At 36.8% G+C, this 27,666-nt stretch overlaps 1 protein-coding gene across 1 annotated transcript in view; it reads right to left on the bottom strand.

The window, feature by feature from the left end:
- The window catches only part of LOC150084136 (diphthine methyltransferase), a 61,054-nt gene extending 34,602 nt beyond the window's left edge, over positions 1–26,452 (bottom strand). The window contains exons 1-4 of the mRNA XM_090376129.1: positions 26,424–26,452; positions 19,123–19,275; positions 14,037–14,377; positions 5,797–5,954 (exon numbers count right to left, since the gene is read on the bottom strand). Of these exons, the coding sequence (XP_090232255.1) occupies positions 5,797–5,954; positions 14,037–14,377; positions 19,123–19,275 (652 nt within the window). The 5' untranslated portion in view covers positions 26,424–26,452. The remainder of the gene's footprint in view (positions 1–5,796; positions 5,955–14,036; positions 14,378–19,122; positions 19,276–26,423) is intronic.
- Positions 26,453–27,666: the final 1,214 nt, after the last annotated feature.

The raw sequence follows: 27,666 nt of genomic DNA, 5'->3' as shown, positions 1-27,666 counted from the left end.
GAGAGATTAAAATCTCCCAAAACATAGCACTCACTCCCCAACCCATTTGCATGTGGAAATAATGACCACTGAAACCACAAAGTAGCCTCTAGCATATCACATTTATTTTTCCTTTGATTCCTTTTACTTCATATCAATCACACAGACAATTCTAACATGTGTTACTTCTAAATCTGGGAACACACACACACACACACACACACGATGCTTTTGACAACTAGCATGACTTCCCCCCCCCCCTTCCTGTCCTGTCTATCCTTCCTAAATACATTGTACATGCCACAGTGCAGTGGTTTTCAAAGTGTGTCCTGCAGAATTCTGGAGTTCACAAAAGTTATCTTAAGGGTTCTGCAAATGTTTTGTTATTGATTTTTTATTTAATTCTACAATGGTAATTTTTTTTTTAATATACAGGCAGTTCTTGCTTTACGAGTTCCCGGGGTTACGAGTTTTTTTCCCAAGTATCAAGTATCAACAAAACCGAAAATATGAACAATTGCAAAAAATGAATGTTAAACATTCATAAATACCTCATTCCAAACCACATGTGTAGCTATACAATAGAGTGCACCCCACTCTACGATATTAATCAGTTTTAGAGACACCATCATTTCGTTAAAATATCGTAATGTGAACCCAATAACACATTGTTTTTTCGTAATTCGTTTCAAGGTCTCAGAAATTGAAATTTTCGCTGTATAAATAAGCTATTTATCTCTCTAAAATGTCATTTTTAAGGTCACGAACGTGACCTTAAGTTCAAATAAAGGTCATGAGCGTGGCTTGTAAATTGTATTAATTACCAATTCAAATCATTAAAATGCACTACCCTTTCATCGTTATCATATGTTCCGTTATAAGAATCCATTTTAAACGCCTTTGTGATATTTTTCTAAAGCACATTTTTGGAGGTCACAACCATAAAACAATAAAAACAATTTGCACTTTCCGATTTATTGGGCTTTTCTGTTACTGCAAGCAATTATAAACGGGTAGTAAACTCTATCTTCTTGCATTTGAGAAAATACCGATAACTGGAATTGTGTGGTTTTTTACGCTATTATGGTGAAATATATTTCCCCTTTACTGAAATCTTCAATCGTATAAAATACATAAAAAATTTTCAGAATCTTCTCTTCACTCCTTTTTTTTTAAGCTTCATAAACTTGTTACTCCATGCGAATCGTGTTAGTTGCAATTTGTGTGTGCCATTAAAAAATGCTTATGCATGCAATTGTGAAATTTATAATTAAAAGAGAAGATTATCTTGGAAATAAATGTCTCTTGAAGCATTTCTGAAGAAGACGACTCCTTGTGCAACAAACCAACGATTGCCGAGCCAATAATGAGTGATTAATGAGTGTGCATTTAGTCGATGATGATGAAGAATAAACATTCTTTAACATTTGTAAGTCGTAAATAATTTCTCTATTATTATAATTTGTTTGATTTTACAGGCTACGTTTTCATTTCTTTCAATAAATCAATCATTGTTTAAACATAAACTAATTAGCTAACTAATTTTATTGTTGAGAATGTAACCCCTATTTTTAACCTTATGTCTATGGGATATAAATTCCCACTTTACGAGCACGCGCTAGGAACGAATTAACTTGTAAAGTCGAGAACTACCTGTGCTGGGCTCACACGAAAAAACTGAATTCACAAAACAGTTCCACTGCCAAAAAATGGTTTAAAAACACAACCATATTGAAACTCATCATCTCCTAATTATGAGTGACAGAAAAAAGCTGTTGCTGACCTAGTTTTAGCTTCCTGTTTTAGAATCATCACTAACTTTCTAATGCCAGAAGACTCACTGACTTACATAGCCTTACACAAATAACTTTGAGAGATGTGTGTGTGTAAGTGTTACTTTGATATATATTATCAATAAAATTTACAGTGCTTCCCACTACTAATTTTTCTGAATCCACAAAAGCCTATTCAATGATATCAGCAAATACCCTTTAACTCCCTCTGTTCAAATGCAATCCATGTCTACAAAAAAGGATTTCTCCTACCTAATAGGGCAGGTCAATCTGATAAAAATTTCCCTACAAAAGCCTTGCAGAGTCCCTCAAGTCTTTTTTGCCAATCCATCAACATATATTCCCTTATAATGTGCCTGGGCAAAATTGTGGAACAAATATATTATAACCAAACTAGTGTCAATTTTTGATGGATGTGATTCAATCTCATCCAGCAAAGTACCAAGTTTTAATTTGTTTGTCACAATCCATACTTCTGTAACATGAAGGAAAGAAACTCGTTTATGAGGTTTTGTTATTTTTGTTATTTGGTTTTTAGGAGCATTAGCAACTAAGGCCATATTGTTCCGGGATATGCGGTGGTCATTCCCTGACCTTTCCGCATCCTCCGTATTTGGTGGTGACGGGCTCGAACCCCGGTCTAATCAAGAAGCGTGTGCTACGCACTGCTGCTCCTTCCCACCTGGCTACGGAGGCGCCTCGTTTATGAGGTAATTAGGAGTTATAAACACTATGTCAAAAAGGAAGCAATAGTTCTAATTAGTTGAAAGATGATATGAGTAATTATTCATCTCATAGATATGAAATTCAATGAAGTGACATCAATCTAAATGTGTAAAAGTTCAGCTGTCTTATTGAAAAAGTTACAAAGTTAATGGAAAACATCAACAGAACTCCAGTAGCTCTCATTCTACATCAATACAGGAGCCATTCTAATAGGCTTGTGAAGAGAAACATTGACTACTCAAAACATCACCAAACCGAGTGGCTCTATCGAGATGTGTTCAATTAACTTTGTAACATTTTCAATAAAAGAACTTAAAAAGAGTGCTAGAAATGTGAAATTTACAAGTAACACTCTTTATTCTCTGATACTACTTAATTTATCACAAAAAATGTTGAAATGATCATCGTCGCAATCCCAACATAATGAGTATGAGGCAAACAATGTTTTCAAAACATGTTTGAAAACACTTCCAGTAGAATTTCAGGAGTGATGTTTGAAATGACAATGGATATGTTTCTTTTCAATTCCCAGTCTCCTTGAATATTTTCACAAATTTCCATATTGCCAATTTTGATAGCACCTTACAACATCAAAATTGTCTACAAAAATCAGTAAAAATTCAGTAGTTTTGAATGACCAATTTGGGGTAACGATCCACCATGAACAAATGCTCTTCTATGGTGAATGCAAAGTCCATTTGCTGTCTTCAATTCACATGTACATTTGTAGTTTTATGGGTTGTTAACAGATGACAACACCATGCACAGGATAAATGATGTTATTTATAAATTTCATGTCTCTAGCATCAATCTTTTACTCAATGTTATTCACATTTTAATTGATTATTTACAATGATACCCCCATATATTTTTATATACAGTGGATTCCGGTTATTTGGGCCACCGGTTAATTGGGGCAGCCATTTATTTGGGACAAATCTTAAAGAACAGAACCCAATCGAGAAAATAGCCAGGGTTTACTTCGCTTAATAGGGACAACATGCTGTTTAATCCGGGCAGGAGACCGCAGCACTCGAGATTACCCTACGATTGTCTCCGACCATACTATGTGGTTCGGTCGGATTTCTGGAGGTCACAACCATAAAACAATAAAAACAATTAGCAGTCCCCTGTTTATTGGGCTTTTCTGTCAGTGCTTCAATCATATAAAATATTAATTTTCAGAATCTGCTCTTCATTCCTATTTTTTAAGCTTTGTAACTTGTTGCTCCGTTCTCACTTCGCTGTATCATGTTACTTGCCATTTGTGTGTGCCATGTTCTTTGTTATTGATTACTTATCTTTTGTACTGTTCTAAATTTTAACCCCTACCCACAAATGTCAGTGAAAAGAAATGTCAACTAGTTAGTATGTACATATTACAGTAAGTATTAATTAAGCTATGCACGTAAGCGTAAATTTATTTTTATTTTGCTAACCTGTGGAAAATATTCTTCCTATTTTCACGTATTATTTAATTTTTGAATTGGTTAATGTAATAAAGTGTAAAATTGTACTTGATACAGTATATCTTTACTTTTATAGCCTGTGGATAATATTCCTCCTATTTTCACTAATTACAATCGCCGTTTAATAGAATTAAACTTCAATTCACAAACATGATCACAATGACCGGCGCTTACTACACATTGTATAGTGATCGGTATTTTACTTTGGTGAGTCCATCATAACGTGATTTGGTCTTACAGAAAATCAATCGTAAAGTTGTATTTTTAACTATTTACGTGAAACTCCGCATAATTGGGGCAGCCACTTAATCGGGCCAAAATGCACTAGTCCCGATGTGTCCCAAATAACCAGAATCGACTGTATTTAGTACACATACACCGATGAGCCAAAACATTATGACCACCTACCTAATATAATGTTGTTCCTCCATGTGCAGCCAAAACAACTCGTACCCAGCAAGGCATGGAGGCTACAAGATTTCTAAATGTGTCTTGTGGTATCTGGTACCAACACGTAACCAGCAGATCCTTTAACTCCTGTAAGGTCTGTGGTTGAGATGCCGCAGATCGGAGTTGCTGTTCCAACACAAACCACAGATGCTCGATGGGATTGATGTCTGTGGGATTTGGAGGCCAGGGCAATACCTGGAAGTCTTCCTCATGTTCCGCAAACCAGTCTCGAACAATCCAGGTGGTGTGGAATGGAACATTATCCTGCAGAAAGACGGCACCACCAGAAGGGAAGACCGTTGCCATGAAAGAGTGTACCTGGTTGGCAATGATGTTTAGGTAGATGGTAGACGTCAGAGTGCCCGGCACATGGATGACTGGACCCAGGGTATCCCAGCAGAACATCGCCCAAAGCATGACACTGCCGCCATAGGTTTATTTTCGTCCCACGGTGCATCCAGGCACTATCACTTCCCCAGGTAAATGATGCACACATGGTGCAACAGGAAACGTGATTCATCAGACCAGATGACCTTCTTCCAATCACAAAAGGTCCTGTTTCGATGCTCGCGTGCCCATTGTAGACGCTGTCGTCAGTGAAACGTGGTTAGCATGGGCACTCGGAGCTGCCTGCGGCTATGCAGCCCCAATTTTCAGCAAGATTCGATGTACTGTGTGTTGTGACACATTACTCCTGTCACTGGCATTCCAATTACTGGTGAGTTGCACCACAGTTGCTTTCTGTTGCCACGTACTATCTGGGAGAGCCTTCACTTACATTGAGCATTGATGAGCCATGGTCGTCCAACACCTCACCGGCAGTTCGTGGGTTCTCCCTTCTCGGACCACTTTCAGTAGGTAGATGGCTGACCATGAGCATCCCACCGGCCGTGCCATTTCGGATATGCTCTGACCCAGTCGTCTGGCCATTATAATTTGGCTTTTGTCAAACTCGTTAAAGCTGTTTGTTGTTTGTTTGTTATTTGGTTTTTAGGAGCATTAGCAACTAAGGCCATATTGCTCCAGGAATATGCGGTAGTCATTTCCTGACCTTTCTGCATCCTCCATATTTGGTGGTGACGGGATCGAACCCCGATCCAATCAAGAAGCATGTGTTACGCACTGCTGCTCCTTCCCACCTGGCTACGGAGGCGCCCTCGCTTAAGCCTGCTGCCTTTCCCATCTGAAGAACAAGAGTAACACTGATTAACGGGGCTCAGTATCAGGTGTTTTTTTATACCGTGTCCCAACCCGTGCACACGCCGTAGTTCACCTTCAGTTGCTTCGATTTGCATAACGACTCGCTGGTCATAATGTTTTGGCTCATCAGTGTATGTACAAAAAGACTATCATGATAATTGAAAATGAATATATACTACCTGAATAAATGACATAAGTGTTGTGATAGTCAAAGGCTGAAATCCATGCATCATAATCGTGAGCCTTCCAGTTAGACAAACACTTAAAATCACTTGCAGATAATTGGAGCAAGCTAAGAAATCCTGAGCTATCGCTAACTGCAATATTATGGTCATTCCTAAAGATAAAATTATTTATTTATGAGTATTTCTTTTGCATATGATGGTGATGAGTTTATCAATAACAATACAAATACATTAGTAATATATTGTATTACAGCTAACTAATATACAGAATGATTGTAAATTAAGTCCCAATTTTAAAAAAAAGCATTTCACATCGTCTATTTTAGTTTATGGCATTTCCTGTCAATTTTCTGGTGATGACACTGATGGCAAATAAAAAAGTAAAGGTCACCAGACTTAACCCCATCGGATTTCTTTTTGTGGGGATACATCAAGGATACAGTGTGTCTTACCCCTCTACCAATCACCAAAGATAAACTCGGAGCCAGAATTATTCCAGCTGATGCTGATATAGATACAAACATGCTCACCTGTGTGAGATGAGCTGCAATACAGATGGGACATCAGTTGAGTTACTCGCGGCAGCCATATTGAGCATTTTTAAATTGCAAATTGTCAAAAAAATTTAAGGCTACTCTAGTAAAATACACTTTGAATTATATCTGTACCTTTGTTCATTTCAGAGGTATACTTTATTTAAACTAGGACTTAATTTAGAACACACCTCTATAACTGATGTTATACCTGTTAAAACTCTTAGGACTACACAAATTACTTTGTTATAATGAAATTTCATTATACTGGATGAAGAAAGTAAGACAAATTCATTTTATTTTAAAATGAATTCAATTAGCCTGTTATTTTCAATTGTCTCATATTTTTAGTAACACAATTAAAAATGAAACTTTCAAAACCATTTAACTGCTATTATTTTGCATCAACATTCATACGTGAGGAATTCTTTAGGGAAGGGGATGCCAGAAGTATATCAAATTCTAACAATGAGCTAAGTGATTTTGTAATAATAACTGAGAGGAAAGTGGAAGAGAAATTGTTAAAGTTAAACATAAGAAAGGCACCTGAGGTGGATGGGAACTATCCAATTATATTAAGGAAGGCAGCAAATAAAGTATGCAAACTCTTAGCCATAATTAGGAGAGCATCCATAATTCAGGAGGCATCCCAACAGACTGGAGATGTGCAAATATATCCCAAATTCAAAAAGGGGATCAAAGAGTGACACAAGTAATTAGAGACCTGTTAGTTTAACTCCTGTTCCAGGGATAATAATGGAGTCACTGGTAAAAGAAGTAATAAAGGATCATCTAGACCAGGCTGTAATTATACTTCAGACATAGCATGGGTTTTTTAAAGGGAAATCTTGTTTGACCAATTTGATTGGATACTATGATGTGGTCACAAAGGAACTTGGTGCGAAAAATAATTTTGATATCATATACAGTACTTGGATTTCTGGAAAGCTTTTGATACTGTTGCACCTGGAAGACTGCTATACAAATTGGAGTGGTATGGCATTAAGGGCAAGTTGCTGTAAATGATAAAGAGATGGTTGAGTGGAAGAAGACAGACAGTAGTAATCAATGCGCATTGCATTTCATGGACTAATATTATTAGTGGAGTCCCCTAGGATTCAGTGTTGGCCCCCATCGTTGTTTTCTATATTTATCAACGAGATTGATAAATATAAATATGAAGGCATATCAGGCTTAATATCCAAGTTTGCTGACAATACAAAGGTTAGCAGGGTGGTTAATGACAGGAATGCTACTGCAACAGGATCCAGAAAGGTTAGGCAGATGGGCTGAAAAATGGCAATTTAATATTGACAAATGCAAAGTACAGCCAATCCCTGACTTACGTAAGGGTTTCATTCTGCAGAACTCTATATAAGTCGAATTTTACATAGGCATAGGTCGGAATTTCCCTAAATGCTTATGCAGCACTCACAACTATGCCCGCTGAATTTGATTGAAGCAAAAAAGAAATGTTCGACGAACATGTAAATAGAATTATTTATTCAATTTTTTTTATCTCATGCACAGGAAAAATTACAAAAGTGTACAGAATTACAAAAATTTCAAAATTATAAAATTACAAAAAGAAAGAGGAGACAGGCATAACGTCATCAAGTTTTACCTTTCGAGCATTGTTGTCAGAATTAACTCTCCAGCTGGTAAGCACGCCGCTGCGGAAGTTGAGGGCTGTGGAGATTTAGAAGGGGTTTTTTCCAACACATCACAAAATTTCTCTGCAACTGCAGAATTGCCACAGGTGACTTCACCGCATACTTTAATGTTTTGGAAACCAGTGTGATGCTTATGCTTGAACCTATTAAACCACCTGTTGCTTGCCACGAACTTGGCTTGGGGTTCACCATACTTATCCTTAATATCTTCATAAATACTTCTTGCTTTTGCTTGAATGGCCATTGGACTCAGGGGAACTTGCTTCCAAATCTGATTCCATCCATATTATTAATAGCCTTTCCATCTTCAATATAGCATCCGAACGCTGTTTTGTGATCACTGTTGATTTTAAATGCGTTGATCCTTTAACATGTTCTTTTATACATGCACTGTCCCTTAAAATAGTATTCATTGTTGAAGAGCGAGACCTAATTCCATGCAATAGAGGACAACTTTGTCCTGCTTCGTAATTCTTAATTAATCAACTTCATTTCTAAATCAATTTTGTTTCGTTTCCTAGCACTGCCAGCACTTGCACTTTCCGTTGGTCCCTTTCCCTTCACCATTGTAATAAGTGAATAGGAATGAAGAGAAGATTCTGAAAATTTATTTATGATTTTTATATGACTGAAAATTTCAGTGAAGGGGAACACATTTCACCATGATACCGTAACGTAAAAACTCACAGAATTCCAGTTATCGGTATTATCGCAAATGTAATAAGATCGAGTTTACTACCCGTTTATAAACAGACTGCACTAACAGAAAAGCCCAATAAACTGGAAAGTGCAAATTGTTTTTACTGTTTTATGGTAGTGACCTCCAGAAATGGGTTTTAGAAAAATATCACAAAGGCGTTCAAAATTGATTCTTATAATGGAACATATGATAACAATGAAAGTGTGGTGCAATTTCCATTATTAAAATGACCTTTTAGAGAGATAAATACTTAGTTATATAGCAAAAATTTCAACTTCCAAGATCTTGGAACGAATTAAAAAAAAAAAAAAAAAAACGTGTTAAGTTCACATTACGATACTTTCACAACAATATTTTCATGATACCTCCATTTATTCCTATGGAATGCAAAATATGTTTCCACAATTTTTTTAAGTTTGCACTGGCTGGCAAAAACTTATGTAAAATAACTTGAATTTCATTAAGTCGAGTATCGCATAAGCCGGAGAGTGCCTATACTGCACATGGGTAGTAGTAGGCACAGAGTAATGTATCAAGTGTATGGTACTGAACTCAGGGTAGTGAAAAATGAAAAAGGCCTTGGGGTAACTGTGCAGTCAGATATGAAGTGCTCTGAGCAATGCAGACAGGCTGCCAGGAGAGCTCATGGGGTTTTGTCAATGATATACAGGAATTTTGCTAGCAGGGTTAAAAAAGTGATTATTCCATTGTATAAGGCAATGGTCAGGCCACACCTTGAGTACTGCATACAGGTCTGGAGGCCTCATTTTAGGAAGGATGCAGAGCTGCTAAAATGAGTACTGAGAAGGGCAAAGAAATTAGTCAGGAGGTGAACAAAAGGGTGCTCTTACCAAGAAAGGCTTCAGTTCTACAAACTGCAGCATCTGGAGATTCAGCAGGTGGTTTACTGCTGAAACAAACTTCCATCTATTGTTGTGGAAGTTGATAGATCTTAAATCTAATTAAGAACTAGATAAAATACTGGTGGGAATGAATAGATGAAATGGGAGGCATCTTGTTTTTTTTTTGGCTGATACTGTATACACTTGCTTTCTTGCATCATTTGCCACTACTAATGCTAACAACCTCCATCTCCTGTCTTGTCTGTCCTTTTGGTACACATTTTGGTACTCCCCACATTCAAATTCTGCATTCCTTATATCTGAGTGATACTTTTCTGATATCCTAGAATGTCTGAATTTGATGACTTCATCGGTGCATCAAATTCATCAAATTTATTTAATATGCTCCTAGTATTAGTGTATGTGTACGTATACATGCACCTGTTTTTACTCTTATTTACCCTAACACAGCCCATGTACCTACTTGTTCCATGATGACCCATACTTTGCTTTCCAGGCTGCTGCACATTCCAACAGAAGCAGTGCAAGAATCACTTTCACTTCTGCCTGTTTATCTAATTCTGCCTGTGACTCTAATTTATATATATTAGTCTGTGTATCCTCCAAAGCTAGCAATTTTCCAACCCACCGGACACTGCCACGATAGCATCAGCAAATATTCTTGCATCCCTTCTATTTAAGTATTTCCCATCTCTCTAAAAATAGTCCTTCCTGTTAACAAGCACAAACCATGCTTAGAAAAATTCTACCCATGAGCCTTGCACAGCCTTTCCAAGACTCAACTTACTGACAAGGTTCTCAACATGTACTTCCTCCTATCGTGTCTTGGCAGAATTGCAGCAACTTTCAAATGTAATTGTAACTTGCAACTTTTTCCCAACATTTCCCTGTACATGTTAAATAACTCATCAGATCTTCTACTCTTAATATCATTAGGGCCAATGTGTACAACAATATCATTAGGGCCAATGTGTACAACAATATCACAACTACAACTTCACCTACTTTTGATCCTGGCAGACAGACCATGGTCCTATTTCACCTATCTTTTTGTACAATATATTTCCTGCTTCCCTGACAACAGGGTCACCATCAATGACTACCTCCTGTGGGACCAGTGCAATCTGCCTTGGGGATTGCTGCTGTGTTGTATGATGTACAAGTGTAAGCTCTAGAATTGAGTTGGGCAGTTGAGAGCTTGATGGGCAGTCCCATTTTAATTCATTTGAGGGCATGATCCTATTCTTCAAGCTCTCATAAATGCCCATCAAGGCACTGAGTTCATGCCTAATTTCCTTACATTCTTTGCACCAAACATACACAAAGACATCCTCCTTGTCCTGTTCCACATAGATCCATAAACATTTCACAAGTAGCACATTTTGTAAGGCCATGATTCATAAGAAAACTGTCCCCTTCAGTTCTCCCCCAAGTCAAAGCACTTCTGCTACATTGAGCCTGTTGCTTTGCTACTCTAGTCTGATTTCTGCTTAAATTCAATTTAATTTTAGAATACTACTCTGAACTAATAGATACCTAAATGCAATAATATTCATAGGTTATGCAGCAATAATACGTATTACTCTATTTGCAATAATATCTATTATACTATCAAGTTTACGTTATATGTATTATACTATACCATTGTTTTTAGAATTTTAAATTAGTCTTGGCAGAATTGCAGCAACTTTCAAATGTAATTGTAACTTGCAACTATAAATAAAATTTCTTAACTAAAAACAAAAAATATATAAATACATTTTTTGCTTTTAGTTAGTTAAGATATACACTGTGCTGCCACTTTATTAGGTATACCTACCTAGTAGTGTGTTGAGCCTCCTTTAGCCTTCAAAACAGCCTGAATTTGTCTAGGCATGGATTGAACAAGATGCTGAAAACATTGTGCAGGAATGGAGTACCATGCAGACATGAGTGTGTCATGCAGTTCCTTGAGATTCAACAGAGATGTAGGCCTGCAGCGAACAGCCCTTTCCAGCTCATCCCAAAGATGTTCAATAGGATTGAGATCCCGGAACTGAGGGGGGGCCACTGCAGCAAAGAAAAGTCATTGTCATGTTCCTGGAACCATTCCATAGTAATTCGGGCTTTGTGCGCCAGCGCATGCTGGCAGTAACCATCTGACTGAGGATAAACTGTCAACATGAACAGATGCACTTGGTCAGCAACGATGTTTAGGTACGATGTGGCATTCAGACATGAATCTTTGGGTGCCAAGAAAACATTCCCCACACCATAACACTGTCCCCACCACCTTGCACAGTAGTTGTCAGACATGACGGGTCCATGGATTCATGTTGTTTTTGCCAAATTCTGAGCCTTCCATCAACATGATACACCAGGAACTTCAACTCATAAGACCAAGCAACTGTTTTCCAATCCTCGATAGTCCAGTGCTGGTGTTGCCGTGCCCACAGGAGGTGTGCTCTCTTGTTCTTCATTGATAACAAAGGTTCGCGATGTGGCCGTCGGCTGTTGTAGCCCATTTGTGACAAAGTGCGACTAATGGTCTGTTGCAATATTTTGTTCTGCGCACCAAGGCTGTATTCTGACGTGATGTGCGACATTGTGGCCCATCTGTTTGTTTGCACAGTTCTAGCCATCCTCCTCTGACCTCTCTCATCAACAAGCGATTTTCTTCCATAGGAGTGCCGTTGAGAGGATGTTTTCTGTTCATTGCACTATTCTTGATACACCCTTGAAACTGCGTGAAAAGTTCAGGAGAACTGATGTTTGAGAGATGCTTTGTCCAGCACGTCTTGTACCTACTACCATGCCACATTTGAAGTCCATTAGATCACTCCTTTTTCCCATTCTTGCTACGGTTTGTACGCTTAACTGATACTAGAAAGGTTGTTCTGCTGCATTCATATCCACAACTGTGGTCATGTGACTTGCAATGTTGTGGGACAAACATTTGTGTGCCCAGCAGGGGTGTACCTAATAAAGTGGCAGCACAGTGTATATATTACATATATTTAGTTTATTTTTTTTTGCTATTAGTTAGTTAGAAATATATTTTATACTGTATATATTTACTAACATAAGTGATTAGCACCTTCAAACTACTCATTTACCACAATTAAAATCCTACAATTCTCTATTTTGATGGATTACTTTTAAAGAAATAACAGTGGCCCTTGCTTTTTTTCAGGAAATCTGCAATAAAAGTCTGTTTTTAGCAACAACCAAATTTTCTTTGTTCTAGAATTGAAATAGGCTCTAATATTTTAAATGATGCAGATAACTTTAATTCCATTTTGTTCCATTTTTGAAAATAATACTTCTTAATTTTTTTACTTGATTACGTGCTCTTTGTATTTGAAGTAATGTAATGATTTACCATATTTTTTTCATTATTGCATACACACAGAAAAAAAGAAAAGAAAAAGAAAAAAATAATTTGTATGAAAAATAAATAACCATTTCTCCATGTAAGAAATGGAGGAATTTTTATTCTTGAATAATTGTTTAACAAGTAACAGATATGTACAAAACAATAAGCACAGAAAACAACTCACTCCACAGACAAACTGTATGTTCCCAATATTTTTTCAAGGGCAAATAATTATTATTAGTTGTTTTAGAAAAACTAGACAAGTAAAGAAGTGACTGAAGAAATCACAGAAAACAGTGATGCTGCTACTGTAACAGCAGCATCACTAACAGAACTATAAACAAAATGCATATACTAAGATCACATGCCGTATATGCTGTTCTCTAAATATGAGCACAGCCACCTAACAGTAAGCCTGTATTTGAAAAACAACAGAAATTTAAATGAAATCCAGAATAAAAAGTTAATCTTCTACAAAACCATAAAAGAAACACAATTCACAGAAATCTGCAAAAATCAGAAAAGATAGTAAGCACGCAATTAGTGACCGCAGGAGGCCATACCAATCTATTAATAATATAGCAAGTGGTCTGTCAGTAAGGATTAATACTGGGAAAAAACTAAAGTTACAAAAACTAAAACCTTACTCCTCATATGAACAAAGTCATATTACTGCCCTGCAATTGAGAAAATACAAGAATATACCTAAATAATGAATATTAGTAGTACTTATAATTCAAAGAAAACATTTCGATTTCTAGCAAATGATATTAATTTAAATAAAGACATTATTAATTAAACTATGTGCAAATACTTATGTTTAATGGAAAGTTATAAGAGAACACGATAACTACCACAGCACAGTAACCTTTCCAATAAATGTACTTAGCATTTGCATGTGGTTTAATAGTGTCTTTCTTTATATTAACATAATTTGCTAAGAAATGCCATATATCCTTCCCTTTTCAAATAGTTAAATTTCTGATGGTTTATTCTAAATTTCTGCATTTCTAAATTTTAAAATTTAAAATCTAAATTTTTTATTTTAAATTTCTGCAGTAAATTCGGCACTGGTTTCTAGAAATAATTAGTTTTTATTCAAATACTTACTGTTTATGGATCCATGATGACCAATCTAAAGACAAAGGTAATTTGTCCTTCAAATGCTGTAGATGTAATCTGAACATTTCATGTAATTTTCTATTCTGACTTCTTATAAAAGATTCTTGTGAACTTTCCAAATTAAATAAGCATATACAACCATCACTTAAAACAGCACCCAATATACAGATATCATCAAATAAATCTGGACACCATTTCATATCCAATACACCACTAGTGGCAACAGTACTAACTAATTTACAGAAGTATGATCCACCTTTGTCTGGTAATAATTCATAAAGACAAATACCTCCAACTCGAGATTGCTTAGCAGAGACAGCATCGGATTCCTTAAAAAAATGAAATTGATTATACAATTATCGTTTATATAAAAATAAATAAATCTATTATTTATTTTGTACTTATTTTGTAGTTATTTATTATTTACTATAATTATTTATTACTCAGTTATATTATTTATTTTGTACTTATTTTGTAGTTATTATTTACTATAATTATTTATTACTCAGTTATATTATTTATTTCACTTATTTTGTATTTGTTGAAAGGCAGAGTTTAATGCAGAATAACTTGCAAATGAAACATAGTTCATCACATTGACTGAAAAATGGTTATCAAACTGGATTACAGATAATTAATTAACATTAACATTTAAATTTAGTGAGCGATATGTTCCAGCATCCTCTTTGTGGGTGATTCTCAATGCATTTAAAATTAAAGAAAACTTTTAAATTAACTAACAAAAAAAACTTTACAAAAAAACTCTAATATTTCGTTAGATTATAAAGAATAACTACATAAAGTTTTCAGTACCCAACGGCATTTACTACCTATAAGCTAATAAAATGTTAAGAGTTTTTTCCTCTTTAATTCAAAATCTGCTAATAGAAGTCAAAACATATGGTATCAATAAATTAAAGTTAATTCACTTCAATTTACTTTATTTATTCAAAGTTAATTTACTAAAGTTAATAAATGTTAACTGCTGTTCTATAATCCGGCTTAATAAACTATTTTTCAATCAATGAAAAGTGCAAACAAATACAGTCGATTCTGGTTATTTGGGACATCCTTGGACTCAGGGGAGGTCCCCACGGACTGGAGATGTGCAAATGTATCCCCAATTCACAAAGGGAGATCGAAGGGTGACATGGGTAATTACAGACCAGTTAGTTTAACTTCTGTTCCGGGTAAAATAATTCAGACACAGCATGGGTTTGTTAAGGGAAAGTCTTGTCTGACAAATTTGATAGGATATTATGATGTGGTTACAAAGGAACTGGATGCAAAAAATAATTTTGATATCATATATTTGGATTTCAGGAAAGCTTTTGACACTGTTGCGCATGGAAGACTATTGTACAAATTGGAGCAGAATGGTATTAAGGGTAAGTTGCTACAATGGATAAAAGGATGGTTAAGTGGGAGAAGACAGAGGGTGGTAATCAATGGGTGCTGCTCTTCTTGGACTAATGTTATTAGTGGAGTCCCACAGGGTTCGGTATTGGGTCCACTGTTGTTTTGTATATTTATCAATGATATTGATGAAGGTATATCAGGCTTAGTGTCGAAGTTTGCAGATGATACAAAGTTTGGCAGGGTTGTTAATGACAGTAATGGCAGTGTGCTACTGCAACAGGATCTAGATAATTTGGGCAGATGGGCTAAGAAGTGGCAACTGAAGTTTAACCTTGACAAATGCAAAGTACTGCATATGGGTAGAAGTAACCCCAGAGAAACGTACCAACTGTGTGGTACTACACTTAAGGTGGTAGAAAATGAAAAAGACCTGGGAGTAATTGTGCAGGCAGATATGAAGTTTTCTGAGCAATGCAGACAGGCTGCCAGGGCAGGTCATGGGATTTTGTCAATGATATATAGGAATTTTGCTAGCAGGGAAAAGGAGGTGATTATCCCTCTGTATAAGGCAATGGTCAGGCCACGCCTTGAGTACTGCGTACAGGTCTGGAGGCCTCATTTTAGGAAGGATGTAGATTTACTTGAGCGTGTACAGAGAAGGGCAACAAGATTGGTGAGGGGAATGAAGGGATCCTCTTATCAAGAGAGGCTTAAGTTCTGCAAATTGCAGTGGCTGGAGTCTAGGCACCTGCGCGGTGATCTGATTGAGGTGTATAAGGCCTTGAATGGGTTCAGCACGCTGAATTCTGATGGGATCCTTCCACTTGTTCAGATTACGAACCTAAGGAGTCATAAATTCAAATTAAGAAAAGACAGATGTAGATTAGATGTGCGGAAATTTGCCTTTAGCCAGCGGGTGGTTAATTGCTGGAACAAACTTCCATCTGTTGTTGTGGAAGTCGATAGGGTGAATAAATTTAAGGAGGAACTGGACAGGCATTTGGAGGGAATGGTGTAATTTTTTTTTTTTTTTTTTTGGCTGATGCTGCATAAGCTCATACATTTGCTTTCTTGCATCATATGCCACTACTACTACTAGTGCATTTTGGGCCGATTAAGCAGCTGCCTCAATTATCTGAAGTTTCACGTAAAAAAAGTTAAAAATACAATGGACCCCCGCTTTACAATTGGTTCACTGTACAATCAAATCACGTTACGGTGGAGTCACCATAGTAAAGTACCATTCATTATAAGATGTGTAGTAAGTGCCGGTCATTGTGATCACATTTGTGAATTGAATTTTAATTCTATTAAACAGCAATTCTAATTAGTGAAAATAGAAGGAATATTATCCACAGGCTATAAAAGTAAAGCTATATTAAGCACAAATTTACCCTTTATTGCCTTACCAATTAAAAAATTAAATGATACATGAAAATCGGAAGAATATACGTGATAATCAGAATAATTAATACATACTAACTTTTTTCTTTTTTTTTTTTTGTTAGTTGTTGGTGCATCGGCTTCTATGGCTATAATGCACCTCCCAAAGTTTTTGCACTACTCTGATCCAAGCCCGAGGCGGGATTCGAACCCGCAACCTTTGGGTTGCCAGGCAGGTACTTTACCCACCCAGCTAGCCCGGTCGGCACACACATACTAACTAGTTGACATTTCTGTTCACTGAAATTTGTGTATGCGGGTTAAAATTTAAAACAGTAAAAAGATAAGAAATCAATAACAAAGAACACGGCACACACACAAACTGCAAGTAACACGATACGCGCAAGTGAGAATGGAGTAACAAGTTATGAAGCTTTATAAACAAGAATGAAGAGAAGATTCTGAAAATTAATTTTTTTATATGATTGAAGATTTCATGGAAGTGTAAACACATTTCACCATAATAACCCACAGAATTCCATCTGTCGGTATTATCGCAAATTCATTAAGATCGAGTTTACTATCCATTTATGATAGTAAATGGATAGCAAACTAACAGAAAAGCCCAATAAACAGGTGACTGCTAATTGTTTTTATTGTTTTATGGTTGTGACCTCCAGAAATCCGACCGTACCACGTGGTTCAGTCGGAGACAATCGTAGGGTAATCTAGAGTGCTGCGGTCTCTTGCCCTGATTAAACGGCATGTTGTCCCAATTAAGCGAAGTAAACCCTGGCTATTTTCTCGATTGGGTTCTGTTTTTTAAGATTTACCCCAAATAAACGGCTGCCCCGATTAACTGATGGCCCAAATAACTGGAATCCACTGTACTTATTTCTATTAGTACTATCAGAAGCTAACCAATTCAGCAATAAATACATATGCAATTAATTTCAGAATAAGAAAGAAGAAGTATATTATGGTACTATAGCTTCTTATTTGGTACAACCAAAGTTGGGGAATAAATCCAATGAAGTAACAAATTGGTTTGGTAAAAAAATCAAATTGGCTTTGTTACCTTACCAATTAATTAATTTTACCAGAGAAAAATGGAATGTCAGTCATGCTAAATCTCTCAGTATCTTTTGGGAAAGGCTTGGTCATCTCGATCAAATTTTATTTCAAAATGGCAGATAAAATTGGCCTCTCTACTAGAGCACTTGAACACCCTGATGTGCGGTCATGTGTGTGATAAATTTGGTTTCAATTGGACTTTGGCAAAGATGTACCTGAGCAGCTAATTGTTGTTCAAGATCAGTGGCTTTTGATCTGTTTACCTTCCTAAAGTCCTACTTGAGTAATTTTAGAAGTGACAGGGATTGTTTATACAGTGTTACATATTTATTTAGTGAAACATGCTGGTAAATGAGATGCCAGTGTTGAGGTTATAATTGTTTACAGTTTTGTGTAAAAGAGTATGGTTGTTTACATCATATTATCATCTTATAATGTGCTTATTGTAATTTTATAATTTGAAAATAGAAGAGACTGTAGTTTCATGTTTATAATGTTTTTCTTTCTTTTTTTTCAAGCAAAATTAATAAGTTTTGTTCACTGAAAATAAGCATGAAACACAAAATTTTTGAATTTTTCATTACAAAATACAAAAATGCAATTTGGCCACCGTAGTCGAGTGGTCAAGTGCACAGGTGCATAAGTACACCTGCCTTGATTGACCGGGGTTCAAGCCCATGACTGCTAAATACTATCTTGTGAACTCCTCTGACCTGGTCGTCCTGGAGTATAAACAGAAAATTTATTTTATTTATTATTTGTTTATTTCACTGTACATAGAACATTAATGTAGCAAAGAGTAATAACAACATCCACTAGTTTATATTTTTTACAATTTTTTTTTTAAAGTATTTTAACTTTTTCTGATTTGATTTTTGGCAATCAGATCAAAATAAGAAAAAAATATATATTTAAAAGCATTTAGATACAAAGATTTCATTTTTGGAAAATTTCAAAATTTCCTAAACAAACTCATTCAGCAGAGCCTGCTACTCAAAATTTCACCATTGGTGGACCCACACATGTGGCATATTCACTCGTGAAAGGGTTAATAAACTATGAAACTTGAAAAAAAAATGTAGCAACAACTCACCCAAACGCCCACCTTTATAAGAAAATCTTACTTTAAGAAACTTGGCATTTACTTGTCATTTACCTGTGTCATCAATTTTCTCTTGAAAGAACAATCATTACATCAGCATTTAAAATCCAAAATTTATTCTTTCACTTAATGTCTAAGTAATATGGTGGCACATACCTCAAGCTGATACATTCCACAAACCATAAGATCCCTGTTTTGTTCTAAATGGCACCACTCTACAGCATCTGCACAATACTCTGTTTCTGTCTTCCAAAGAGTGGTTGATCTAGATTTGGAAGCATCCAATTTATATACTTCCAATGCTTCCATCTGAAAAATAGAAATAAAACAAAATATAATAACAAATAAACATATGCATATTATTTCACACGCACTCTTAATATTAATAAAGTAATATTTTGCAGAAAGGTAAAAGCAGAAATATCACACAAAGATTTGAAACAAAGGTGGGAGAAGGTAAGAAAAATTAGCAGAGAGCAATGGCAGAAAACATGGCTACTAAGTTAACTTACAGATGTAAGCACAAAACTAATAAGCATAAATTAATTGCTGAGAATTAAAATAATGTCAAACACTCCTGCTATCACCAATAGAAATCAGAGGATAGTTTGTAAAACTGCCCATGAATGAATATAAAAAAAGCACACCCAGTCTCAATACTTAGCAATATAAATCATGTGAAATTCCACGTTTTAATCCAATAATATACCTCCCGGAAGTATCTCCACTTTGACGTAGTGGTGGGGCTTGTGTGGCCAAATGATCCTGTGAGCTAAAATGGCAGTAGTCTAACTACCAGCAGGGCCTCCCATGCTGGAGAGGTTACAGGTGATCACTCAGACTAAGAGAGTTACCCTTGTCCTCCATGTTGGGGGTTGGGTGTGGGGCTAACAACCCCACCCCAGAAAACAAACAATTGTAAATAAATCTCAAGGAAATAGCCAGACTGTCTCAAAAAGAGACAGCTGGAGAAAAATCATTGAGAAGGCCAAGGTTCTACAAGGACTGTAATGCCATGAAGTAAGGAATCCAATAATATAAGCCAAAGCCATGACCAGATGAAGCCTATAATCAGAAATAAACACAAAAAAAAAAAAAAAGAATAAGTAAATAAATAAAATAAAATAAAATAAAGTGCACCATTAAGTCTATTCTCCTTGGAAAAATGATAGATGCTATGACTGAAGAAACACAGTTTAGTGTTACTGGACAAGTTGAACCAGGGGTTCACCCAAACTCTGCTGAGCTGAAGAAACTCAGTGTTAGCTCTTAGCCTTTATGCTCAAATTAAGTTAAAGCTAAATGTGTTGTGGTTCCTAAAAAAAATTACAAAAAAATTCAACAGCAGCAATTCCCCCTATAAATAAAACCTTTATTTCCAAGTTAGCATTAGCATTAATAGAGGCATTTGATGCAAGAAAGCAAGCTTATGCAACATCAGCCAAAAAAAAAAATAAATAATAAATAATAAATAAATAAAAAATAACCACTTCCACTTCACCCCTCTGTTCGTTTGAAATACCTGTCCAGCTGAGCCTTAAACTTATTTAGGCTATCAACTTCCACGACAAGGGATGGAAGTCTATTCCACCAACCAACCACCCGCTGGCTAAAGTCAAATTTCCTCACGTCTATCCTACATCTGTCTTTTCTCAATTTGAATTTATGCCCTCTCAGGTGATTATTCTGAGCAAGAGGAAGAATCCCTTCAGCATTGATCATGCTCAAACCATTTATACACCTCTATCAGATCACCTCGCTGGTGCCTAGTCCCCAGACACGGTAATTTGCAAAACTTAAGCCTTTCTTCGTAAGAGCACCCCTTTGTTCCATTCACTAATCTTGCTGCCCTTCTCTGTACTTGTTCCAGCATCTCTACATCCTTCTTGAAATGAGGCCTCCAGACCTGTATACAGTACTCTAGGTGTGGCCTGACCACATTGTAGTCGCCTTGCCTTATACAAGGGAATAATCACCTCCTTATCCCTGCTAGAAAAATTCCTATATATCATCGACAATACACCATGAGCTACTCTTGCAGCCCGTCTGCACTGCTCAGAAAACTTCATATCTGCCTGCACAACCACCCCCAGGTCCCTTTCATTCTCTACAACTGTCAGTGTAGTACCACAGAGTTGATACGTTGCTCTGGGGTTGCTGTTTCCCATATGTAGTACTTTACATTTGTCAATGTTAAACTTCATTTGCCACCTCTCAGCCCATCTGCTCAACCTTTCCAGATCCTGTTGCAGTAGCATAGTGTCAGTAGTGTCCTTGACAACCCTGCCAACCTTTGTATCGTCTGCAAACACGGACATTAAGCTGGATATACCATCATCAATATAATATCATTTATAAATACAGAAAACAATAATGGACCCAATACTGAACCCTGAGGGACTCCACTAATAACATTATTCCACGATGAGCAGTGTCCATTGATTACCACTCTCTGTCTTCTCCCCCTCAACCACCCCTTTATCCATAGCAGCAATTTGCCTCCAATGCCACACTGCTCCAATTTGTGCAGCAGTCTTCCATGTGCAACAATATCAAAAGCCTTTCTAAGATCCAAGTATATAATATCAAAGTTATTCCCTGCATCCAGTTCTTTTGTGACTGCATCATAGTATCCAATCAAATTGGTCAGGCAAGACTTCCCCTTAACAAAACCATGCTGTGTCTGAGCTATAACTGAAGTCTTGTCTAGATGATCCTGCAGTGCTTCTTTAACCAGTGTCTCAATTAATTTTCCAGGAACAGAAGTTAAACTAACAGGTCTATAATTACTTGTGTCGCCCTTTGATCCTCCTTTGTGAATTGGGGTCACATTTGCACATCTCCAGTTCATGGGTACTTCCCCTGAGTCCAAGGAAGCTCTCATAATTATGGCTAAGGGTTTGCTTACTTCCTTTGCTGCCTTCTTTAATATAACTGGATAGATCCCATCCACCCCAGCTGCCTTTCTTGTATTTATCTTCAACAATTTCTCCTCCACTTTATTCTCAGTTATTACAAGATTCTCTAGCTTACTGCCAGAGTTGAATACACCTCTGGCATTCCCCTCGCTGAATAACTCCTCATGTGCGAATGTTGATGCAAGATATTCATTCAGTTTGTTAGCTACCTGAGCAGGATCATCAACAGTTGACCCATCGATATCAAGTGGACCAATCTGATTCATTGACAAATGTAAAGTACTACACATGGGAAACAGCAACCCCAGAGCAACGTATCAACTCTGTGGTACTACACTGACAGTGGTAGAGAATGAAAGGGACTTGGGGGTGGTTGTGCAGGCAGATATGAAGTTCTCTGAGCAGTGCAGACGGGCTGCAAGAGTAGCTCATGGAGTATTGTCAATGATATACAGGAATTTTTCCAGCAGGGATAAGGAGGTGATTATTCCATTGTATAAGGCAATGGTCAGGCCACACCTAGAGTACTGTATACAGGTCTGGAGGCCTCATTTCAAGAAGGATGTAGAGCTGCTGGAACGAGTACAGAGAAGGGCAACAAGATTAGTGAATGGAACAAAGGGGTGCTCTTACGAAGAAAGGCTTAAGTTTTGCAAATTACAGTGTCTGGAGACTAGGCACCAGCGAGGTGATCTGATAGAGGTGTATAAAGCCTTGAATGGTTTAAGCATGCTCAATGCTGATGGTATTCTTCCTCTAGCTCAGAAAAATCACCTGAGAGGGCATAAATTCAAATTGAGGAAAGACAGATGTAGGATAGACGTGAGGAAATTTGCCTTTAGCCAGCGGGTGGGTGGTTGGTGGAACAGACTTCCATCCCTTGTGGTGGAGGTTGATAGCCTAAATAAGTTTAAGGCTCAGCTGGACAGGTATTTGGAACGAACAGAGGGGTGAAGTGGAAGTGGTTTTTTTTTATTTTTGGCTGATGCTGCATAAGCTTGCTTTCTTGCATCAAATGCCTCTACTAATGCTAATGCTAATCCCCTTCCTTCTAGAGTTAACATAAGTAAAGAACTCTTTGCTGTTTTTCTTTGCATCCCTTGCCAAAGATTTCTCGTAATCTGCCTTCGCCTGCCTAACCTCCTTTGTAACTTGGTTACAGATCAACTTGTATCTATCATAGGCTTCTGTGTCACGTGTTAATTTGTATGTATCCCATGCATTTTTCTTCTCTGCCATATGTCTCATTAGTTCATCTGACATCCACTTAGGCCTAAACCTTGAACAATATTTCTTAGTTGGTATGTAAAGCCTAGTAGCTTCCAAGATAAGTTCTTTGAATGCTTCCCATTTTGGATTTGCTGTTGGTAACATCATCAGTTGGCGCCACTGTATAGAATTTAAATACTGTCTCAGTCCATTGTAGTCGCCTTTACGAAAGCAATAACCCTTCCCTTTACCCCTAATGGTAGTTACCTTTTTGAGTAAATCCCACTTCAGCACACTGTGATCACTGCCACCTAGTGGTTCATTTACCTGCAGATTCTTAATGCATGAAGAATCACTACTGATAATAAGATCAAGAGTATTACTCCCTCTAGTTGCCTCCCAAACATGCTGATGTAGAAAACAATCATCCAATAAATCCACAAAACCCTTGCTAGTGTGTGAGTGACCAATCCACAAATTGCAGTCAATATCTGGGAAATTAAAATCCCCCATTAAAATCCCCTGTAGAAGCAGTCTCTCCTGTTAACAAATACAGACCAGGCTGAAAAAAATTCTACCCCTTGAGCCTTGCACAATCTTTCCAGAGCCGAATTGATCGACAATTCGGGATCAACAATACATACTGGAATATCACCATATTGAGGTCTTGTGTCCCGTATGCCATGTAAATTGTCCCGTATTTATTAAAAAGGTGATCAAATGTAAGATAATTAGCGTAAAAGTAATTGAACACATGAACACTCATTCGTGTGGCTCAAGTCATGTGAATCAGCCTAATAAAGGAATTTCCGCTAAATTCACTAACTAGCCTACCTTCTAACTTAGAAACAGTGTGGTGGCGAAATCTTCCCTTGTGACAGTTTAGTTTGACACAGACAATAGTAAGGATATAACGTTCACTCGTGCTGCCTATTTATCTGCATCGTTACGAGTTTATTTTTGTTTGTGTATAGGGTAGAATGAAATAAAATGCAAAAAAGAAAGTGCCATTTTTCTGAAGACTATTCCAAAAAAATGGTCGTACATAAAGAAAGGACAGTCAAATGAGGAAGCATATTGTTGTATTTGTAGCACCTATATTTTAATTTCTCACAGCGGCAAATCTGATATACAGCAACACAACACTTATCAACAAGGATTTATAATTCAAACATCAAACTAGCTTCAAGTTCAAAAGATATTTGAACTTTTATGATCAAAAAGGACTCAGAACATCTCTTGATTGCTGCTGCTAAATTGACCACAGCGTACAATGTTGTAAAACATCACGAGTCATTTGTTTCTTTAGATTGTACTACAAAGCTCAATGTCTTGAAATATCCAGATTCAAAAGTAGTTAATAAACAATCAACAGCAAGAAATAAGCTTCGGTGATTATAAAAAACATTCTTGCATCTTTCTCAGTAAGACAATGCATTGCAGAGCTGAAAAAAATATAATTTTACGGTATTGTTTTGGATGTCTGCACCCATAAGGCAGAGAAAATATTTCCACCTTTGGTATAGTATTTTATGGAAACAGAAGGTCAGCAACAAAAATTAATTAAGATAAGTTCATTGCCTAATGAGATGTCAGAAACTATCAGAGAATTTTGTTTAACTTCTCTGAAAAATCTTGGAATTCATGCTGAAAAACTTGTTGCTTTCTGTGGTGATAACACCAACACAAACTCTGGCGGGTTAGAAAGAAAAGGCCAAAATAACGTTTTCCGGAGACTGAACTCAGAATTAGGGAGAGAAGTCAAAGGAGTAGGATGTCCAGCACACATTTTACACAATACAATTTCAACGGCAGCTGAAAAATTGTAGTTTGATGTAGAAATGATTGTGGTTAAAATATTCAATTATTTTGCTAACTATGCTGTAAGAACAGAAAGATTGAAAGACTTATCAATATGCTGACGTTACATATCAAAAATTGCTATCACATTCAGGAACTAGGTGGATATCATTAATGTTTACTGTCAAACGAATATTGAAGATTTGGGAGCCTCTGAAAGAGTTTTTTTGCAGCCAACAGTAAACCTCCAAACAAAATAATTGAATTTTTTTCACATCCTCTTGTAGAGGTATACTTTTTGTTCATATATTTTAAGTTATACACTTTTGAAAAGCAAATTAAAAAACTGAGAAATCCAATATCACAGTGATTGAAGTGAAAGTTCTACTAGAACAGTCTATCAAATTCATTATCGAGTGTAAAAATTCTAAATTTCTTGGATTGCAAACTAAACAAACCCTAAATAAATTGAAAAACAAAGACAGTTCTGAAAGCAACTGAAATTTTTTTGAAGGAGGTAAATAGTTTTTATGATTCAGCCTATGATTACATGCAGAAATGGGCGGTGTCTTTTCAAATGTTCTCCATCTTTGAGTGGATGTGTCTAAACAATAATCCGAATTGGGAATCTGTCAAAAAGTCCCTTCTTTATCTCCAAGAAAAAAACATGGATATGGGAAATTCGAACATGTATTTCGATCAGTTTATTTATCTCAGATATTATACAGAGAAAAATAAACTGTCAGATGATAAAAAATGGAATTAAATGATATGCAACAGAAGTGGCTCAAGTTTCTTAAGGAAACAAAACATAACAAGCAGAAGTCGGGGCTAATAAAACTATGTGAGTACATTTCATTTTTGCCATTCCAGGCCACAATGGCTCTGTAGAAAGAATATTTTATTTGATGAAGGCGCAGTGGATGAACGAGAGAAACCCCGATACTGTTGAAGCTATCCTTCAAGTTTTTTTGTAATTTTAACTTCAGCTGCGCAGAATTTTACAAGTTTGAAATGAGAAAGCCCTACTCAAAAATATGAAATGCTCAGAGAAGTATGACTGATATGACAAAAAATATAATAAAACTGGTACTTTAATTGGTTTAGAATTTATTTTCTTGTTACAATTACAGTTAAACTTTAGTATACTTTCTTTTGTTTATACTAAAGCTGGAAGTCATTAAAGATACTGCGAAGCAAGAATCTTGTCTTTCGTTTCAACCAACTACATCCCTTCCCCGAGAACACCACATATCCCGTATTGGGTCGGTAAACTTATGGCGAACCTAATGAATAACAAACTTTTTTTTTTTTTTTTTTTGGCTGGTGTAGCATAAGCGTCGGGCTTCCTTGCACCATATGGCTGGTAATAATATTTTCAAACTAGGCAAATCTTATAACTTATCTTTATTCCTCGTGGCTATTCTTATTTGTTCTAAAACAGAACGAAGTCATTAATCAGACTAATGCCTCTTATTTTCAAAAACTAACTGTTTCTCAGCTCTATAAAGAAAAAAAAAAAAAAAATACCTAATTACTATTACATAAAATCCTTTTTCTTACACTTTTTAACTTCACTCCTTTTTCTTTTTTTCCCCGACTGTTGCGCCACATGACACACAGCTGAGGCTAGTAAGATATTATTCTGTGACAGACAGTGTCATTATTATTATTATTAGGCATATGGTGCAAGGAAGCTTGGTGCTTATGCTGCACCGGGAAAGAAAGAGAGAGAGAAGTAGAAAGGAATCACCAAGAAAGGGAAGAATGATGATATAATATTGTTCGGTGTTCGGCCTATTGTTGTTTTGTTTATTAATCAATGATATTGATGAAGGTAGTAGTGGCATGTGATGCAGGAAAGCAGGCGTATGAGCTCATGCAGCTTCAGCCAAAAAAAAAAAAGACAATTTCCTCTAAATGTTTGTCCAGTTCCTCCTTAAATTTATTTAACCTATCAACTTCCCAACAACAGATGGAAGTTTATTCCAGCAATTAACCACCTGCTGGCTAAAGGCAAATTTCCGCACATCTATTCTACATCTGTCTTTTCAGAAGTTGAATTTATGACCCCTTAGGTTCGTAATCTGAACAAGTGGAAGAATCCCATCCGAATTCAGCGTGCTCAATCCATTCAAGGCCTTATACACCTCAATCAGATCACCTCACAGATTCCTAGTCTCCAGCCGCTGCAATTTGCAGAACTTAAGCCTCTCTTGGTAAGAGGATCCCTTCATTACCCTCACCAATCTTGTTACTCTTCTCTGCACACGCTCAAGCAAATCTACATCCTTCCTAAAATAAGGCCCCCAGACCTGTAAACAGTACTCAAGGCATGGCTTGACCATTGCCCTATACAGGATGATTCACTACCAGTGCGACAAACTTGCAGGAGGTGTAGGGGGCACAAAGACGAATCGGAATCACATAGCATTTCAGGGTCCAAAATGCCTTCGTCATGGGTAGAGGACGTTGAACGTGAGGTCGCGTGAACAGCGATCCCGCTGGAAGTCAGCATTTGCGAACCGGTTCCCGAGGCAGTAGGACAGACGAGTATTCAAACGTTGAACTGGCTGACATGCACCTCGCGTATGGAGATGCCGACTGTAACGGGCGCGCCGCTCTGCGCTTGTACCAGGAACAATTCCCGCACAAGCGTGCTCCTCATCATACGATTTTCGCACGTGTGCACAGAAGGTTACGTGAGACTGGTTGTTTCACGAGAGGCACCATGAATCGAGAGCGAACGACGAGGACGCCAGACAATGAGGAG

Source organism: Mastigoproctus giganteus, chromosome 6, assembly GCF_048544385.1.
Source record: "Mastigoproctus giganteus isolate SK-2022 chromosome 6, ASM4854438v1, whole genome shotgun sequence".
Lineage (NCBI taxonomy): Eukaryota > Metazoa > Arthropoda > Arachnida > Uropygi > Thelyphonidae > Mastigoproctus > Mastigoproctus giganteus.
The sequence above is the reverse complement of the archived record's forward strand: the minus strand, read 5'-3'. Positions and strand labels throughout refer to the sequence as shown.